This window comes from Corythoichthys intestinalis, chromosome 1 (assembly GCF_030265065.1).
Source record: "Corythoichthys intestinalis isolate RoL2023-P3 chromosome 1, ASM3026506v1, whole genome shotgun sequence".
Classification (NCBI taxonomy): domain Eukaryota; kingdom Metazoa; phylum Chordata; class Actinopteri; order Syngnathiformes; family Syngnathidae; genus Corythoichthys; species Corythoichthys intestinalis.
In genome coordinates, this window is record NC_080395.1 from 55,494,026 (window position 1) to 55,515,574 (window position 21,549).

At 38.9% G+C, this 21,549-nt stretch overlaps 1 protein-coding gene across 2 annotated transcripts in view; it reads left to right on the plus strand.

Annotated features, from left to right (window-relative positions):
* Positions 1-14,941, plus strand: part of mpped2a (metallophosphoesterase domain containing 2a) — a 98,235-nt gene extending 83,294 nt beyond the window's left edge. For both annotated transcript variants that reach the window (XM_057835307.1, XM_057835312.1), the window contains exons 5-7: positions 816-931; positions 7,915-8,028; positions 12,843-14,941. In XM_057835307.1, coding sequence (XP_057691290.1) covers positions 816-931; positions 7,915-8,028; positions 12,843-12,961 — 349 coding nt within the window. In that variant the 3' untranslated portion in view covers positions 12,962-14,941. The remainder of the gene's footprint in view (positions 1-815; positions 932-7,914; positions 8,029-12,842) is intronic.
* The last annotated feature ends 6,608 nt before the right edge of the window (positions 14,942-21,549 follow it).

A 21,549-nucleotide genomic window follows, 5' to 3' on the forward strand; every position in this document is an offset into this window, starting at 1 on the left:
TGAATTGCCTTTTGTTGAATTGTGCTAAATAAATAAATTTGCCTTGCCTTGCCTTGCCTTTCGGAGGGCTAGGTTTCTATTAATTATGACTACTGTCGATGCGTGGCTAACGCGTATTTCATACAGGCTTTATTTAATCTAACAGCACTGTACAGTAATGATTAATGAAGGTGTTAAATACAAACATAATAAAGTTACTGTCAATTTTAGCTCAGTAGTCATTGATGGATAAAACACCAAGTAGGACTGGTGCCTAATGTGCTCCAATACAACAGGTATCATACATCTATTTTGAACACGGCAAAAACTCAAAATTTTATCAGGACTTACAATTTAAACTAACTTAAAACTTAACTAGAACTTAAAATTAGCTTGACACGTATGGAAATTCAATTGAAACAGGTGGGAAAAACAGCTACCTTTTACATGATGTGTTTTATCAAGCTTAATGACATTTTTAAGTAAGAAATAAGATTTTTTTTTTAAGATCTTAAGTTTAAGTTTTTTGAGTGAAAGCAGTGATTTTTTGTAGTCACATCTGAAATGCAATTGTTGACTGTTTTCAACAATGCACATCTAAAATAAAGACATTAATTGTCTAAAAATGGTTCAATATTAGGTGAAATGTCTTGTTTTCTCGTGTATATTTATATTTGGTCATTATCCACTGTATAAAAAATGTTTTATCCGATTACTCGATTAATCAATGGAATTTTCAGAATACTCGAGAACTAAAATATTCGATAGCTGCAGCACTAAAATACAATCTGTTCTGCAATGTCGTTGACGCAAGCTCCCCCACGTGTGTTTTGCAGGTCTCCGTGGTTCAACGGCTGGGGCTTCAATTTACCTCGGGGCCAATCCCTACTGGATAAATGGAACCTCGTCCCAGAAGGCGTCGACATCCTGATGACCCACGGCCCTCCGCTTGGTAAGTCCAATTAAGCAATCACAGCACCCCTACAAACACTGTATCTAATGGGTTTGTAGCTCATTGTTTCAAATTTGCACGCGTGTAAACCGAAGGTGCTGCAGCTGTCGAAAGAGTAGCCAAGCGACCCCTGAACACACTTCAAAATACAATATTTGGATTTGACTTTATGAAAGGAACAAACCTGTATTGTTGATTTTATCACCACAGACTGATTGTGTTTTCTCTCAGGGTGTTTAGCCTCACTTGTTTTTTTTTTTTCTCCCCCGCCTTTTTTCTTTGTTGTGTTCTCCATCTGGTTTTATTGAGTGATTTCCTTCCCCCCGCCTATTGAGGGGCTGCTGCTGCTGCTGCTGCCGCTTCTGGGTTTGATTGCATGGAAACTTCATTTTGTACTACTGTGACAGATTCCCTAAACAAGCAGGGATCAGATTTTGGTTTGAGGCTGGCTCAAGAAATAGAAACATCAATACTGCATGCCTGTCAAAAATAATGTTTTTTTTTTATTTTTATTATTATTATTATTATTATTAATAAAGGTTTTTTAGAAATTGAGTTGGCTAAGAAGGGTATTTTCTGGGCTTTGGACTAATTTAGCTTGAGGAACTGTAAAGCTAAGTTAACGATCAAATTATTGGTTAGTGCTTTTCTTTTCATAGTAATGTAAATTTAATCAAATATGAAAAGGTACAAGAAAATTACTACAGTTTTAACATTAAATGCTGAAAAAAATAAAAACAGATTCAGCGACATTTAAAACAAGCCACATATATGACAGTGTCAAAGTAATGAAAAGTTCATGACAAGCTAGTTTTGAATGTTATTGGTGATCCTAATTTTAGCAGCCACAAAAAAATTAACTCAATTGTGGCGATTATTCAATTTCAAAAAAGCTACACATCTAATCAAGCACCTCCTCAAACATTTGTCAGTCGACTACTTTCTTAAGCTGCCATGGTAACAAACGTTTGTATGTACACTTACAACACAATATGGCTAGGTTCAGACTGCAGGTCTTAATACACAAATTCGAATTTTCCGATCCTTGTTTTTCCGACTCGAGTAAAGCATTAATTTGAAGGTATGAACGGGACAAGTCGCATAGAAGTGGACCATTTCAAATCTGATCTGGGTCACTTTTGTATGTGGATTAAATCGGACCTGGGCCACATTTTTCCAGAATGTGGCGGCGGTCTCAACTGTCAAGTCTCGCAAATCGGAATTCATGCAGCAATTCAGCAGCGAAGAGCGAGCGCGGCATGCTGGACGGCAGCGATGTGGTTATGCATTACCGTTAGCGCCTAGCTTGAACTCTGCTATTATTAAGGAGGCTTGAACACAGTCATAAAAAAATTAAAGGAAGAAAATGATATGCCTGGAAATGCTCGGTTTTCTTTCACCAGATGAGCAATATTTTAGTATTGCTTACACGGCAGAGTCTGGGCAAACTGATGCACACACGCACAGTGCGTACATGCCTTCTATCAATCTATATAAACTTTGAATATAAGACTAAAAGGGGCTTCTATTGTCTGGTATTTGTGTCCTCTTTTTGGAAATCAGAATATGATCACCCTCAAATGATGTTCAGCCAGCATGTGTTGTCATTTGTTTTGATGCTTCTGCGCATGTGGGTCAGTTTGCTTAGCACGTGTCGGACTGCGAAATAGTGCGCATGCGTAATATTTGAACGGGATCGATGGACAAAGGAAGTCTGAACTGGCACGCCAAAAAAACAGATATGACAAAAAATCTGAATTGTGCTTTAAGACCGTTTTTTAACCTTTTCTGAGTCTCACAGCACACCACAGACCCAAAAATGTTCCAAAATTACTTGCTGTACAGTATATGTAATTATAAAATAATTTCTCAATATTTCTACTTGCTCAGTATGAAACTTGAGCATGTTTAGATGAACCAAAAGTCGATATCCTGGCAGGAATTGAAGAAAGACACACACAAAGCTCTTTTTCAACAACTCTGTCTCTCTGTTTTTATCTTCTATAGCAGTTAGGCTTGAAAAGCTCAGAATTATCAGACAGGGGGACTATAGCAATGTCTTTAACCACATCAGGGCCGAGCACTTTGCTGAGAATGGCTTTACAGGCAGGTAGTATTAATGTCTCTGTCACAGTGTGGAACTTTTTGGTTTCAGCAACAAGTTAAGCAACAATGCTTTGGGGGTTTTCTCATTTACCTTTGTAGTTTTTCTCAAAAAAGTTGCCTGTTTCTCTGTGTTTTCAAGAAGGCGAACTGAATAGTCCATCGACTTGTTTTGAAGCGACGGGTGTTTCGTTTGGAGATGAAGTTTAAGCTCGCTTGGCAAGCTGCTTGTGTCGCGTTCAAGAACTGCTCGGATTTCCAGCCATCAGCAACCTTACTGTCATCGACAATCTGTTGGAATAAAACACAGGGGGAGGATTGACGGTCATTACTTATGGATAAGACTGAAAGGACGCTTTCGTGTATATCGACACTTGACGAGTCTGATCAAATGATGTACAGTAGACGCGCTGGGGTCCACATTGTCGCAGACAGCAAGGTGGCTGATGGCTAGAAATCCGAGCAGTTCTGGAACGCGACTCGAGCAATATCTCGCTCATCTGTACACTAACGAAACCGAAACCTTCCACCTACTCCTTCCATCCTACTGCAATTCCACCCGACAACGTAAAAAAAAAAAAAAAAAATGCAATATTGGAAAATTCACGGCACACTAGTGTGCAGCGGCACACCGGTTTAAAAACACTGCTTTAAGACATGCCGTCTGAACCTAGCCTATAAAAGAGAGTGAAAGAATGAATGTACAGTATGTATCATTTATACATTATTTTCGTAGGTTATTCATATTATTAATATTTTATTTACATGCTTCAAACGATCCTTTAATGTTGGAATGATAAAATATGCATTTATAGGGTTTTATATACACTTATTGAACATTATATATACTGTGATACCTCTACTTACGACATTAATTCGTTCTGGAAGTAGTCTAGTAACCCAAAGATTTTGTAAATAGATACGCGTTTTACATGTAAATGCCGTACTCCGTTCCAACCACTACTGACACGCCACATTAAATTTTATAATTAGGATATAACCGGGATCAAACAACAGCCAAACACATTTGAATCATTCCATATACCTAACCGTTAATACCTGTAATGAAGTAGATAATAGAACAAATGGGGAAAAAAATAAATAAATGTATATCTTACCTTTCGAGTGAGGTAATGTCTTCTTTCACGAGATCGAGGGTGCCTATATCACACTTCCTGACACAAAAACACGAGGAGACCTATGCTCTAATGTGCTACTAATTTAATGAACCATCTGTTGGTTTTAAAAAAACTCTTCATGAGACAAAATCACGTGCTCGTGGCTTGTGCTCTTTTGGCTCAGATGTCGGCTTGAGGCCGCTATATCAGCAACACCATCGCGCCTGTGCACGTCGTCATACTACGATACGACACCCAAATTGAAACGTCATCAACAATAGGTCAAAAGGAGAGTGGGATTCCATTGCTAAGCAATATGGGACAGATTATGACCAATAGAGCAGCAGGATCTTGAAAATGACATTTAAAAGCAGGAAGTACATACGTATCTTTTACCGTATTGTATAGTATTTTTGCCTCTCGTAACCTGAAATTTCTTCCTCAAAAAGAAGCAACATTTTCTCGTTAAAACATGTCGTAACCTGAAAATAACGTTTGTAGAGACGTTCGTAGGTAGAGGTACTACTGTACGTTAAAAAAAAATGTTTAAAATAGGGGGGAGTAACATTACAGTGGTACCTCGACATACGATCGCTTCGACACACGATCTTTTCGACATCCGACTTAAAATTTGACTTGCCATTTGTGTTTACATCTGACGACATGCTCGAAATACGACGATTTTGACAGCGCCGCAGTTTCTTTGTTTTCCCATAAGATTGACGAACGGTTGATTTTCTTGTGAAAGAAATCAACATTGGTTTCAAGAATGTTCGTGCCGGTGGTGAAAAAAAGGGAAAAAGGTGATGCCAAATGAAGATGAAAATGATAGAAAAATATGACCGTGATGCATCGGTGAACTGGCTCGACAATACGGCCGTAGAATGTCTACAATCTCACAACAACAGAACATTAAAAGACAAAGTAAAATCTGTGCCGCACCTATCTCACCACACGGTGCGTTCAGGTACACCACGCAAAACGCAGCCGCCACATTAGAACCCGATTTGTTACATTATTACAGGTATTATCATTGTTATTACTATTATTAGATTATTATTCCGATTTTGATTTGTTATTAGTTTGTTTTGCTCTGTGTAATTGCTATATGCAATCGTACCAGCAGTATTTATTTATGATTTAGTGAATGAATGTAGGTTTTCGGGCTGTAGCTATGAATTAATGGAATGATAATGTAGTCTTATGAGAAAATCCTGCTCAACATACAACCATTTCGACTTACAAACAAAATCCTGGAACAAATTAATTTGTACTTTGCTGTTTTTTTACTTCACGCAGTAACTTCTAATCCCATTTAACAGCGATAATTGAGGGATCATTGCATTCATATTCATTTTCGTTTGTCATTTTAAAGTAAAAAAAATAAATAAATAAATAAATCTATTAATTTTAACGTTTATTTTACCCTGAAAACTGGTTTGTTTCTGAAAAGTATAGCAGTAAGAATAAAAATGGTTTCCCTAACATAATAAACCATTGTGATTCATGATTGAGATTTCAATATTGATCCCAAAAAAAAAAACGACATTGGGGTTTTTATTTTGTGAATACCTACAGTGGGGAGAACAAGTATTTGATACACTGCCAATGGGAAATCCCATTGGCAGTGTATCAAATAATTGTTCTCCCCACTGTACTTCACAGTTAAATCTTTGGTTTAGGATGTGGACTCAATACTCACAGGTGATTTTTCCTAATAGCGGGATCTCCACTATATATCACTAACATTCTTGCGCACTCATCACACTCCTATCTGACCTATTTTACCTCTTCTCATCCTTCGGTATCCCCTCCCTACGTATCGAGATAGAAATGTTACTTACAGTAGATAGCATGTATATTCAGTCATGTTTTCTTATCACTATTCCCTCTGTTCTTTCTTTCCTCTGTCCCCTCTAACCCTTTTTGTCCAGCTGCATTTTCGGAATAAACAACACAATATAAACAACCACAACGGGAGTACACCAATGTCTCACATTAAAACTGTTCAAGCATTTACAGATACTGGCTAGGTTCAGTTTTATTTGGATTAAAGCTTGATGAAAATAATAATTTGGATTAAAGCTTGATGAAAATAATAATGCATCACGTACATACCTCATTCGGAATATTCTACCCCGATCCAGCCCATTGCGATTAAGATTCTATTCCGAACGAGAGGGGTGGTTTAAGTCATGGTGATGGTCCAATCGGCGCACATGAATACATTTTATTCCAAAATTTCGGAACAAACCATCTTTACCTGTGTGTTTCTTTCCTGTGACTGGATTTGGCTTTTATCATATTTATCAATCATGTTGTACCACGTACTATGGGCCATCTCTGCTTCTGGTGCTTGGAGGTGTAGTTGCTTACATGTAACCAGTCCATCAACATGCAAAAATAGGAACTTATATGTTAGCTGTACATCAGTAAACCAACACCCCCGTCACCATAAATTACAACCATAAATGTAACCGGACCATTAGTCTGTCAGTGCACACACACAAACACACACGCCTCCGTCCATGAAAAAAATTCTCTTCCATATTACTTTGTTGTTGGCCTAATTTGATGACAATAAAAATTCATTATCTATCGCAGAATAATCATGAATGTGGACATAAAGTAATAATAATACTAATAATATGCTCATACAGTAGGTATGTTTCTGAGTAAAAAAGATCTCCTGGGTGATGGGAATGATGGCTTCATATGTGTGTGACAGTAAATAAATACTGACAGTTACAGTTGATAAGAATCAAAAGTTCCTAGTGCTAACCCTTGAGATTCCATGGGGGGGGGTCTAAAATTATATGAATTATTAGGGTTTTTTTTATTTGCTAAGAGCAGCACACCTTTTTACTTTGAAATGCACCTTCACCCTTCACACCAGTTCAAGCAGCACCAGGTAACTTTTCAACCTTCATAAAATATTTTCATAACATTTGTAATATGTCAACTGACAACAAGTTGGATGACAGTTGAATGGCTTTCACCGGCACTAACTAATTTTGAGGAGGATGGCAGGATCCCTGCCACACAAAAAAGGAGGAGTCTGAGGAGGAAAAAAAAGGGAGGCTACCAGGATTTTACGACACTGTGCGGGTGTGTGCTGTTCCTAATGGGAAACACAACGCTGGTCCTCATGGGAAACGCAGTCTTCCTTAAAGCAGAACACTACCGCTTCGGTCCACCGGGGTCGCTAAAATCGACCAAAACTGAAAAGCTATCAAGTGTTGCTTTAAGCAACAAGACCCATCGCCAATAGCTGCTTCCCCCAGGTTGTGGAATAGCCCGTCCCCTGAAAACCACACCATTACGAATCTAGGCCTTTTTAAAACGCGGTTAAAGACCCACTTTTACAGCCTCGTCATTTCTCCAGACTAGGGTAGCCTGTTTATATTTCTTAAGGGTTTTAATATTTTCTTATTTAATCTGTTTTATTTGCTGTTTCGACTTTTAGCGCAATGCGTTTTTTTTTTTTTTTTTTTTTTTTTTTTTTTTCTCATTGTCATTGTTTAATACTTTCCTTCCTTATATTTATCTTTTTTTTTTTTTTATTATTAACTATTTTTAGCGTTGATGTCATGCACTTTGAGGACCTTTGATTTAAAATATGATTTGATTCGATTTTAATAGCAATAATGGAAATTTGCAAATCAGAGAACTCAAACTGTATTATGAAAAATATTGCATTAAATGATTGATCATTTTTTGTTTTAAATCAGTCTAATTTGGTGCCTGATTGTGTGAGTGCAGGTTTCCGAGACTGGGTTCCTAAAGAGCTGCAGAGGGTCGGCTGTGTGGAGCTGCTCAACACGGTCCAGAAGAGGGTGCGACCCAAACTCCATGCCTTTGGTGGCATTCATGAAGGTACACTGTCATCTTTCACTAATTTTTTTGTCAATAAACTTCAAACGTTTTAGTCCATGAATAAATAGATAAATAAAAGCTTTCCAACAATTTCGAATGAACATGACAGACGAGCATATACAGCGGGGCAAATAAGTATTTAGTCAACCACTAATTGTGCAAGTTCTCCCACTTGAAAATATTAGAAAGGCCTGTAATTGTCAACATGGGTAAACCTCAACCATGAGAGACAGAATGTGGAGGAAAAAAAACGAAAATCACATTGTTTGATTATTAAAGAATTTATTTGCAAATCGTGGGGGAAAATAAGGATTTGGTCAATACCAAAAGTTCACCGTTCATTGCCAAACATTTTCTGTAACTCTTCACAAGCTTTTCACACACTGTTGCTGGTATTTTGGCCCATTCCTCTATGCAGATCTCCTGTAGAGCAGTGATGTTTTGGGGCTGTCATTGGGCAACACGGACTTTCAACTCCCTCCACAGATTTTCTATATGGTTGAGATTTGGAGACTGGCTAGGCCACTCCAGGACCTTGAAATGCTTCTTACGAAGCCACTCCTTTGTTGCCCTGGCTGTGTGTTTGGGATCATCGTCGATGCAATTCAGTATTCGTTCTTCTCCAAACACGAGAACCTGTGTTTCTACCAAAAAGTTCTATTTTGGTTTCATCTGACCATAACACATTCTCCCAGTCCTCTTCTGGATCATCCAAATGCTCTCTAGCGAACCGCAGACGGGCCTGGACGTGTCCTGGCTTCAGCAGGGGGACACGTCTGGCAGTGCAGGATTTGAGTCCCTGGTGGCGCATTGTGTTACTGATAGTAGCCTTTGTTACTGGGGTCCCATCTTTCTGTAGGTCATTCACTAGGTCCCCCAGTGTGGTTCTGGGATTTTTGCTCACCGCTCTTGTTATCATTTTGACACCACGGGGTGAGATCTTGCATGGAGCCCCAGATTGAGGGAGATTATCAGTGGTCTTGTATGTCTTTCATTTTCTAATAATTGGTCCCACAGTTGATTTCTTTACACCAAGCGTTTTACCTATTGCAGATTCAGTCTTCCCAGCCTGTTGCAGGTCTACAATTTTGTCTCTAGTGTCCTTCGACAGCTCTTTGCTCTTGGCCATAGTGGAATTTGGAGTGTGACTGACTGAGCTTGTGGACAGGTGTCTTTTATACCGATAATGAGTTGAAACAGGTGCCATTAATACAAGTAACGAGTGGAGCCTCGTTACACCTCTTTAGACCTTGTTAGAAGAAGTTAGACCTCTTTGACAGGCCGAAATCTTGCTTGTTTGTAGGTGACCAAATACTTATTTCCCACTCTAATTTGGAAATAAATTCTTTAAAAATCAAACAATGTGATTTTCTGTTTTTTTTTTTTGTCTTTCACATTCTGTCCCTCATGGTTGAGGTTTACCCATGTTGACAATTACAGGCCTCTCCATTTTTTCAAGTCGGAGAACTTGCACAGTTGGTGGTTGACTAAATACTTATTTGCCCCACTGTAGCTGGATTAACTGCTTGACTCCATCCACTGTTGTTTTTGCCAGCCATTTTAATTTTCATCTTAGTCTGTCGTTTGGATAAAAATGCTTACTAGTCTGTGTCATATTTTAGTCACTTCAAAATGTGTTCGTCCTCATCTAGTTTTAGTCAACAAAAACTCAAGTTTCGTCTGGTTTGAGTCGACAATTCTCAAAATGTTTTTGTCAATAAACTTCAAACGTTTTAGGCCATGAATAAATAGATAAATAAAAGCTTTCCAACAATTTCGAATGAACATGACAGACGAGCACATAACTGTAGAGTCTACAATGACAGCCATTTTCATGATGATGAAACACACTCAGTAGGAGAACATTACATTTTTGCAAATAATCAAACTCACCTGGACGCCACAAACTGTATGTAAAATGTTTTCCAAGAGTTTAAGAAGACACCGAGTCACTGCGCTGAAGCTAACGCGAACGCTATGCTAACACTACACGTTAGTTTAGTGTGTGATGATCATTCAGCACAGACCTTTAAAGTAGGGTTGGGAATCTCTGGCATGAAGCCGATTCGATATGTATCTAGATACACAGGTTACGATTCGATTAAAAAACGATATATTTTTAAGGCCGAGCGATTCGATAAGATTCGATACAGTTTAAGAACGATACGGTTCGATACAGAGTGAAAACGATACGATAGTAAACATTTGTTGTGTGTGCTCGTACAGTATTTTAAAAATATAAAAAAGACCACATTTTTTAATAGCAAAATTAACAAAATTTCATACCAATATTCTGTTTGATCTTTTTATGAGAAAAAAAAATAAGGCTTACTATATGACTGTCATTTTGTTGGATGGGATTGATAATACAATGAAACTCCAGTCACAGATAACAATAAAGTGCAGTAATTCAATTACTGTATTTCCTGGTGTTTTTAACACAAGAGGTAAGTAATTTAAGTGCAAACTTTCACTGTAAATATCTTACACACAAAAAATATTAATTATATGCAGCAGCTCATGAAAAAAAATTAAACCTGCTAGTGTTAACATAAATAAATAATAAATTATGCTTTACGACTAGTATAAGTGGAGGAATAAAAACATGGCATTTTAGACAGGTCAATAATCATTACCTGAACCTAATACACAGCAAAGTCATTCACTTATGCCTGTGCTTCCTCATTTTTTATTGCTCATCACTGACCATATCTTTTTTGAAGGACAGATTTTTCTTGAGGAAGATCAACTAATCCACATGTTCATGTTTAAGCAGACTGCGTTTCGTGGAAGCAATATGCTACCCTTTCCAGCATTGTAGTGGGTTATTTTTCAGGGTTAAAACTCACGATTTCTGTACCACTTCACACAAGCTCTGTCCCATGCGAACAGATCTGGCTGCCTTCATCACTTCAAAGTCCGACTTTTGTTTTCCTGGGTGCATTGAAAATAAATCACAGCACGTCGCTGCCGTCGGTGTTTAGACTGTCCATTGTTTTAGCATGTTGCTTCGTTGCCACTACTAGTTTCGTTTTGGGCTGTGAAGAAATTGCAACGGAGCGTGCGTTACAGTGGTTTCGTTAGCTCTCGCGCTGTTATGACACTTCCGTGACGATCGGGTAATGACGGCGACTAGTAGCGGTTCTGCCGAAATGCACGGGAAGTTCTGGCAACCATGACTGTGAGTAGTGCTTGTCCATATTATATCATGCGTGCGGTCTCGATCTAAGTGTGCGCTGTGTGAAGAATGTTGCGCACTTGTGCCATTCACTGAAAGACACAAGCGCAGCATGTGAAGTAAAAGCTAAATTATCATATTAAGCAATGCATTGAACTAGTCATTAGAAGCCGATTCTTGTGCTCGCGATAGCCGAATTCTATCTCTGTTATCGGTTCACTGAATATTTAATGGCTAATTACTGTCGAATGGTAACTTTACTATCGATACATCTGTATCTCTCACCTGGAAAACCGGATATCCGGTCGTATCGGTTTATCGTTCTCAAGCTTACTTTAAAGGCTAAGGCAACATGGCAAATCTAGCCAAGATAAGAAAGCAAAACTTACCAAGCAGCACCTCACACATATATTTCACAAAATGAGCCTGGGATGGGCACAGGCTTACTCACCGGTAGGAGTGGGAACCTCTTGGTACCTCACAATATGATACGATTTGCGATACAAAGCTCACGATAACGATGAGCTGACGATATGGCGATACAACGGTTATCGATACATTGGTCAAGAAATCATTCTAGGATATTCTACAAACAACTAATGAACAGAAAAACAAGCTTCTGCTGTGATTTGGAGTGAGTTTATCACTTGTAGACGTCCAATCCATTTGAAGTGGGAGGGTGGCAGCGAATGAACGAACGGATTGAACGTCTATGGCCGTCAGTGACAGCCAATGCCAGGCAATGAGGTAATTTTGGGCCATTTAAGGTTATTTACCTGTTGATTTTTAGTTACTTTCTGTTGATTTTGGAGTATTTTATGGGTCACTTCCTGTTTATTTTGAGTTACAGAACAGGAAGTGACTTGGGAATCACCCGAATCAACAGGCAGTAACTGAAACTCAACAGGAAATGACCTGTAAATGCCCTAAAATGAACAGCAAGTGACCTGTAAATGCCCTGAAAATCGGACAGGATAACTGTAAATGCTCTGGTTTCGAATGAACAAACGTTCCCAGTCAAAACGATTGGGCGTTGAGCACCATCAATGCAGCTTTATAAAAGTTAACTGAGACACTTTTTTTTTTTTTTTTTTAAATAGTGACACCTTTTTAAACGATATCTCGATTCTTGGCAGGAGCGTATCGATAACCTTTTGGGATAAAAAGTATCACGATATATCAGCATTTCAATATTTTGTCATACCCCTACTCACCGGTGAGTAAGCGTGTGTGTTGGGGGGGGGGATCATCATGTCACTTGAGTAACACAACCAAACAGTGCTAAATGTGTTCCAACTACACGTACAATATGAAAAAAATCACACATTGTAAATTTGTGACGGAATCTATGGCGAATTTTCATTTCGTTCTCGTGTCGTCAGACGACAACTGGCATCCATCTTGTTATGTTTTAGTCGCCCAAGACACGTTTTCAGCGCGTCACCGTCATGAAAAAATTGTTCGTTGACAAAATATTTTCGTTATCGTCATCGTTGATAAAAACAACTCTGACTCCAACCCAAAATTATTAAGACATTTTTTCCTAATAGCAGAATGTTAACACATCATACTGTCCATCTCAGTGGTTTCACTGCTTACCTGAAGTTATATGACGTTGTTGCGATATCTGTTGCAGGCTATGGCATCATGACAGATGGTTACACAACGTTCATCAACGCGTCAACCTGCACCGTCAGCTTTCAGCCGACCAACCCACCCATCGTCTTTGACCTGCCTAACCCTTCCAGCTCCTGAGACCAGAAGAAAGGGGGGTGGGCTGTATTTGGAAATAAGATTTTTTTTTTTCTAAAAATATGTCAATAGAAAAAAAAAAGAAAAAAGAATGTGTCTTTGCAAACTGTTGGTCCTCTCCAAGATGTTGAAAATATTTGGAGACGTGTTGGGATAGAATGGGTGATGGAGATATAAAAGGAGAATATTAGTGTTCTTTTTTTTTTTTCTTTATGTTGGTCTTCTGTGATTCTGTTTGCTAAACACAATCAATGTTTGGCAGATTTCACAAAAAGGCTTTCTTTTCAATTGATGTTTTTTGTTGATTATGAGCCAACTTTTTCGCACTATGTCATCTTACAAACTTCACTTTTCATCTCACGGTTGCACATTGTTGCTTTTCATCACAGGAAGAAAAAGCCGTTGCCATGAAATGCAGGAATTGAATTATTTTTGGGAGGGGAACACCAGTATTCTCCTTTTGCCATGGTGAGGGAGGGAGGGGGGGGGGGGGTTGTGATTAAACAATCTTGCTCTTGATAAATATTAGTCAGATCTGTAAGATAAACGAAGCTTTGTGAATTTGTACAATTTCTTTGTTCGATTTACGTTGACCAGACAATGGATGCCATCTATGTTTTGTGGTTATATCATCTTTTTTGGGTTTAGTTTATATTTTTGTTAGTTTTTTTTTTTTTTTCTTTTCTTTTCTCGTCCGTTGTGCTTTCTGCTGACAGGGCCGCTGCCTTAAACTAGCTTTAATGTTCTCAGCTAGAGCTCCACTCTTTCTCTCGGTCTACGAGGTCAGAGAGAAAAAAAAAGTCCTTATTTATTGTCCAATTTCCCCGCTAGACAACAACGAAATGACGCAGGGACCGAAAGCTATTGAATCACAGCTTAAACGTTTACATTATAGTCCATCCCCTTCAATGACTCCTGATCTAATTTGGAAGGTTTATGTATAAAAATATGTATATTATATATTCATGTTGTAAGACGTCTGTATTAAAGTTGTGTTTGAAGGAGGGGGAAAATTACTTTCACCTTTTTTTTGATGGTCTCCAAAAATTTAAAGTTGTTTTTGCATCTTCATTTGGGATGAGAGGAAATGAAAAGTTTCAGAATCACAATCCATCAGGTGCTGCTTTTCCCAGCAACGCTCCTGCCTAAACATGCTTAAATTGTCCTTTCAAGTGTCAATCTGATAGTTATTTTGTGTTTTATTGCTTTGTTTTTCTAATTTTGCACTGTGTAAATGCAATCTTGCTAGCACAAAAAAATTGTTGCCAATAGTAGTTTCAACTTTGCTGCTGTAAATGCTCTTTTCATGCTCGCTCTGTCTATCTCTCTGGCTTTCTCTGATTGTATGGAAATGTTAGTCCTCTCTTTTCAGTTCATTGTGATATATTTAGCTGCCTTTATATGCAAATAAAATTGCAGATTTTTACTTACGCAAGCGTGTCGGCATTTAAAGTTACCAAACCTTTTTTTAAAGTGTCCCTTTTGACGTGCAGTAATGTTCAGTTCCCAAAGAAGATACATTTCTAAATGCCACTCACATCGTGTTGTGAAGGCTCTACTTAGACACCGACCTGCAAAGTAAAAAGTTTTACTGAATGTCAACTTTCAGACTTGTTGTGAGTGTAGATTTTATTAGAAAAGTTGAATGATTCACAATCATTTATAAATTAGATTAGCAAATTGGTTTATTTAAAAGATTTTACTTGTCTTTCTTTCTTTCCAATCTGCAGTGTAATAGTGCATGAATTCAACTTTACGGGAATTAATTTGCCACCATAAAGCCTTTAAATGTCCAAGAACATGTCTGGGGTATTTAACCTTTATTTATCCAGGTAAGGCAATTGAGAACATTCTCATTTTCTATGTTGACTGTGGTTGCTTACAGTAAAATGAAAGCAAATTCTAATTAAGACTCTCACAACCAAAGTATCTGTCAAGTGCATAATGTTATTTGTGCTAGCATCTGCAAGGTCAAATATATTCATTTTCTTTACTGCTTGTCCTCATTCATTTCCTGGACTGATCGCCTTATAAGCATTATATACAGTACAAATAAACATCTACCATGCATGTCTCAGAATGTGGGCGGAAGCCGAGTATTCGCAGAAAAGGCGCAAGCACCGAGAGAACATGAATACGCTCACTATTGTGCAATATTGAATTAAGTTTTTTAACTTATGACCTTCTCTTTGCCACATTAAGTTCGTTAAGGATAACTTATATAAACGGTATACTTCTCTGGTGACCCTACAAAAAAGCGAAACTTTTGCAACATTAATACCTTGAACATTTGATTCATATTATTCCAGAAAGTTATGTGTAAAACCCCAAACATGACATTTCAACACTCAGCTAATGGCAGTCTCTCTCCATAACCCATTGGTGCTTGTGATGTTATATTTCATATCATTACATTCACCAACAACAGAAAATATGGAACATCAAGTGTACAAAGCCAAGATAAAACATTTTTGGAGCTCAGCTGTAATGATTTCATCAGGTTTCCCTCCTTTCCACCTCTCGCCAACGCACATCTAGGCTAGTCCAAAAATAAAACCAGCTTGACTCGTAAGGCGCCTCTGCCAGCCTTTTTTCCCACCAACCCCCGTCTCTCGTCACCACAACATCAAAGCGGCCCAACCAATTAGCTATTCCCCGAAACAAGAGCGGCGTAGCATGGCCCCGCACCCACCAGATCCCTGCGCACATTACCATAATCCAGTCTAATCATATTAACACGGGCCGCAGATGAGCAGGGGGAGACATGGCTGCAAACAGGCACCTCTAGTCTGCATTGAGAGGCTGTCTCTGTAGGCTTGGGGATCTAATAAATACTCTCATGTATGCCATGACCCTTTAATGGAGCACAACACTCTTCTCAGTCTAGCAGCTCAACACTTCTAAACTCTATGGTCATGCAAAAGATTATAGCAGTGTATAAAAAAAGCCTGCATTTAGGTGCTTTCACTTTCACATCTTGAAAATTATAGGAATGATCCACATAAACGGAGACTTAAAAGGAGACTGGGGACAAAGTGTAGTCATGCTAAGGTGTGCATCCACAAAAACTCAATGAAGCGCTGCTTACCTCTGAAGTGTGTCTGTGTGTGTGTTGGGTTCAAAACATGTTGATGACCCCGAAATGCAGTGTCAGCAATAAAATAAACTTACAAAATATTTATATGAGTATAATAAGTATTTGAATAGCCTATGATTTTACAAGTTCTCCCACTTGGAAATGATGGGCGGGTTTGAAATTTTCATGGTAGGTACATGTCCACTGTGAGAGACAATCATAAAAATAAAAAAAAAATCCAGAAATCACAGTGTGTGATTTTTTTTTAACAATTTGTTTGTATTATACTGCTGGAAATAAGTATTTGAACACCTGAGAAAATCAATGTCAATATTTGGTAGAGCAGCCTTAGATTACAATTACAGAGGTCAAAGGTTTCCTTTAACTTTTCACCATGTTTGCACGGACTGCAGCAGGGATTTTGCACCTCTGCTCCACACAGACCTTTTCTAGATCAATCATGTTTCTGGACTGTCACTGAGAAACATAGAGTTTGAGCTTCCAACAAAGATTTTCTATTGGGTTTAAGTATGGAGACTGGCTAGGTCCCTCCAGAACCTTGATATACTTTTTACGAAGCCACTCCTTGGTTATTCTGGCTGTCTGCTTCGGAATATTGTCATGTTAGAAGACCCAGTCACGGCCAATTTTCAATTCTCTAACTGAGGGAAGGAGGTTTTTCCCCAAAATCTCACAATACATGGCCCTTGTCATGCTCTCCTTAATACAGTGCAGTCGTCCAGTCCCATGTGCAGAAAAACACCCCCAAAGCACGATGCTACCACCCCCATGCTTCACAGTCGGGATGGTGTTCTTGGCATGGTACTCATTATTATTCTTCCTCCAAACACTATCAGTGGAATTAAGACCAAATAGTTCAATTTTGATCTGATATGACCACATGACTTTCTTCCATGACTTTCTCTGGATCATCTAAATGGTAATTGACAAACTTGAAACAGGCCTGGACATGTGCTGGTTTAAGCAAGAGAACCTTCCGTGTCATGCCTGAGTTTAAGCCATGTCATCTTAGTGTATTACCAACAGTATAAATGAAAATGGTGGACCCAGCTCCTTTCAGGTTATAGACCAGCTCCTCCTGTGTAGTTCTTGGCTAATTCCTCATCATTCTTAGGATCATTGCGACCCTACGAGGTAGACCTTGCATGGAGCCCCAGTCCGAGGGACATTGACAGTCATGTTTAGCTTCTTCCATTTTCCAATAATTGCTCCAACTGTATATCTTATATCACCAAGCTGCTTGGCAATTGTCCCGTAACTCTTTCCAGCCTTATAGGTGTCTAAAATTCTGTCCCTGGTGTGTTTGGACAGCTCTCTGGGGTGTGGACAGGTGTTTATTTGCCAGTAACCGTCTCGAACAGGTCAAAAAGTCAGACTCAAAAAGTCCACCTCCACTCCACCTACCGGTATTTAGGAGAATAAGTGGAGGTGGGACTTTTTAAAGGCGACTGACAGGTCTTTGAAGCTCACACCTCTAGCGAATAGACAGATGTTCAAATACTTATTTGCAGCAGTCTAATACAAATAAATTGTGAAAAACTCATACACTTTGATTTATGTATTTTTCATAGATTGTCTCACACACACTCTTACACTGTGATTTCTGGATTTTTTTTTTTTTTTTTAATTGGATTTTCTCACACACACATCATTTCTAAGTTGGAGAACTTGCAAAATCGCAGGGTGTTCAAATACTTATTTTCCTTACTGTATATATAAACGTATATATGCACATCTTGACACTGTTCATGTTCAATCCTTGGTTCAAGCACAGTTGTTGAACCTTTTCAAAGGTTAGGTTTAAAGAAATTCAAAATATCAATCTTGCCTCCTCAGGTGTAGTTTTGGCTAAGCAAAGCAAAGGACTGTCTCTCAGATGCTGGTCACATGATCTGTTCAAACAATAATTTTGACCCATTATGAAATTCTTTTTAGGATTCTTGTTTCCTTTCTGTTGTTTGTTGTATTGCTTTACAACTTTTACAGACATACTTTTTTACGGCTAGGTATTTATTTTAAAGGGGAAGTTCTGAATTTTTTAAATTAGGCTTAATCTTTGAGTTAGCTGGGTTTACTTAATTTAACTGACAAACTCCAAGAAATTTGTTGAAATCAACTCCACTGACTAATTGAACACCCGCTAACTCGAAGATTGAGCCTTATGTCAAAAATTCTGAACTTTCCCTTTATATTCATTTATAGGGAATTCCACTATGGTGTTTCAGCCAGAGGGTTGACGGTGCTAGACCTAGAAGTTCATGTCATGGAATAACATTGGTGTTGAAGTGGAATTGAGTCTTTAGTTAAAAAGTAGTTTTCTCTCTTCATTTGATATAATATCAATTGATAAGCTATTAATTTTTCACAAGTCCAAATGTTGTCATCTTGGAATATGCACGAGCCATCAGATAACAAAAAATTCCATCTATCCATTCTTTTTTTTTCTATGCTGTTTGTCGGTGAAACAGTTATGGGTGAGCTGGAGTTGATCCGAGCTGATCAATACATCTTCAAAAAGATTCAATCAATCACGCAAGCAAACAACCAATCCCACTTATAAAATTTAGACTGTTAAATTTAGATTTTAGATTTAGAATTTAGATTTAGTTGTTTTGTTTTTTTTAATAGAAGCCTGGGAAAATGTAGAAAAGTCTAACATCTAGACACTGAATCTTAGAACAGTGTAGCCCTTCTGCTACATGCAGTATCTGATATAGATAAATGCACCATCTGGTGTTTTGTGTAGACACCGTCAAGCACTGCGAATCATACCAAGTAAGTTTGAAGGGTTAAAAGGTACTTTCAATGTGAATCTCTGACTGAAACATTGTATTTGAAAAAAATCTCTTAAAATCCCAATTTAAGGGGGGGGGGGGGGGGGGTAAACTGGAAACGTGTTAATTTTTGTTTCGAATTGTTTTGTCAGGTAGCCACTCGCAATATAATAATGGATCTTATTTTCTAAATAGAGAGAGAGAGCAAAAGAAGTAATTAAGAATAAAATACACTGAGGTTGTTATTTCTGTTATGGAACCAACAAATGGGGAACATTGCTGATGAATGTTGCAAATAATCTTTAAATTATAAAATAACTTAAAGCGATTACTATGTATATCTCATGTAAATTTGATTTTCCTTTTTAAACACTTCTAGTTGTATGTTTTTAAAATTACATATTTAAACTGTTTTATCTAATTTGGCATTTTGGATCTTGAACTAAACTATTTCTTTCATTCGATTCAGAAGCAAGTCAATGTCGTAGTGATGCTTTGTCATCGGCGATGTAAAGCCACAAGGGAAGTACTCATCATTTGCCACAATTCAACCGATCCACCTGCGATAATCACGCATTGTTGGCAAGGTTGAGGGGTCAATTCACTCCGAGTTCAATCAGCGCTCCTTTAGAAGTCATAATGGTAGGAGAGGTGGCGGCATCAATTCATTCTGCAGTGGAATAATTAATTTGGAAAATAATTAGCAGAGCTGCATCATTAGCCGCTGAACTTTCCATATAATTAAATCAGGTTTTACACTGGCAAGTAACTACATTAAACCTGAACGCCTCACTGATTTACACATGTCCTTATGTGCGCTGTAAATTTCCATTTATATGTGTGTGTGGGTATTTAATTTGACAATGTTAATTTCTTTTGCATGCCAGATAATTGATGCATCACAATGAAACAACTTTATATTCAGTGGGATAGAAAGTAGCACCGGAAGAACGAAGCTTCAGTCTTATACTTTGAGGAATTATTTCATACTCATTGCACTGGAGCCAAGTGATCTCCAGATTACAGTAAGGCTGCATATGCGTTCCAATTAAGTGGTGCATGCAGTGACTTTGCAACACACACACACACGATGCCTGCAATGTGGCTGCTAAGAGTATGTGTTGATCAGTATGAATCAGCAGCAGATGAAGGCTAGCACTCAACATCAGCCACAACACTTTTAAAAACTAATATATATATATATATATATATAGTTAAATGTAGTTAGTGTTTTGGTTTTGTCATGTCACATCTTAAATTAGAGACCTGAGGACACTAATAAAAGGGCCAAGCTAAAACAATATATTGAATATAATGAAATACTAGTAATATTCTGTCATGTCAACGCTGATACTGTTTCCCCAGAAAAAAACTCCTATGATATTAAGTGGTTTATCATTCATCACATTTTTGTAAGCCATCCTTTTATCATGAGTTGTTACAAGGCACGTAATTACTCTGAAAAGAGCTACCAGGAATAGATGAAACTATTGCCGGTGGGTGTGGAATGTATCCTCAACAGAATATGAGATCAATATACAATGCATTGTGAAATAAATAAGTAAATAAATAAATAGATGATAATGTTGACCAACACTTAAAGGTCAAGTAACGTGAAAATAAAAATGTCTAAGCAACTTGTCATACCACCGAGAATAGCATTGTTTACAAACCTGCCACATTCCAATAAATTAGAAAAATTACTATGACAAAGTCAGAATGGGTCCGAACAGTCCCGGGCTGGCTCACCCTTGATGTTAATGCATTACACACTGAGGATATGGGGCGGCCGGGGTCGGTCGGGTGGGTGGGTGAAGTGACAGTTGCCTCCCTGCCGCAGGCCTCACCATTCCCGCACCTCTTTTAAATCACCACATAAATTATACTCCATGAGGGAGGTAGGACGAGTGGGATGTGCGTCTGGGAAGAACTTCCACGTGGCCGTCCACTGCCCTCTCAGGTGGACTCTCCTGTTTAAATGCATACACTGCACTACCCCCACTCCCCAAACAATCCCATCATGGTGCTGGGTAGTGGCTGCCAGTTGGGATCTGGCAGCCACGGTAATAGGGCAGTAGCTGGGTCCCATATTTTTATTTATGGCGAGACGTCCTCCTCTTCGCGTGGGCTGTTGGTTGCGGAGGTCGAGATCGGGGTTCCAGTCCCGTAGTGGCCTCTCGGTGTTCTTCTGCTTCCGCCTTCCTCTTTCTGTTCTACCCGGGAATCTTCCTTGGGCCTCAGCGCACATCGCCGGCTGGGCCTAGTGGGTCATCGGGGTTCCCGCCATGTGCCGCGTCGGTTGAGGGGTTACATTAGTGGCTGGTGGTCCGGGTGGTGGCGTGGACGGGCGTGGAGGACGACGGCGCGGGGGTGGCACGTCCCCTCATTCCTTCCCTGAGGGCCGGTTAATGGGGGCGCGGATGGTTCAGGAGGTCCCTTTGGTGGAGCTGCAGGAGGAGAGTTGGCACTCGGCCCCCCAATTGGCTGGCCATGGGACAGCAACATTTCCACTTTTCTGCAGGACTATCACACGTCTGACTGGGCTCACGCATGACTAGGTAGAATTAGACAAACTCAAGTAGAGATATTGTTGGCGCCAGGATTAGGGATCAGGCGGCAAAGAATACGACGTCAACATATCCACACTTACATTTGAGTCACATAATACAGGGTTCCACACCACACATTGCTGATTTGTGTACGCTCAAGCCCGCCTAACC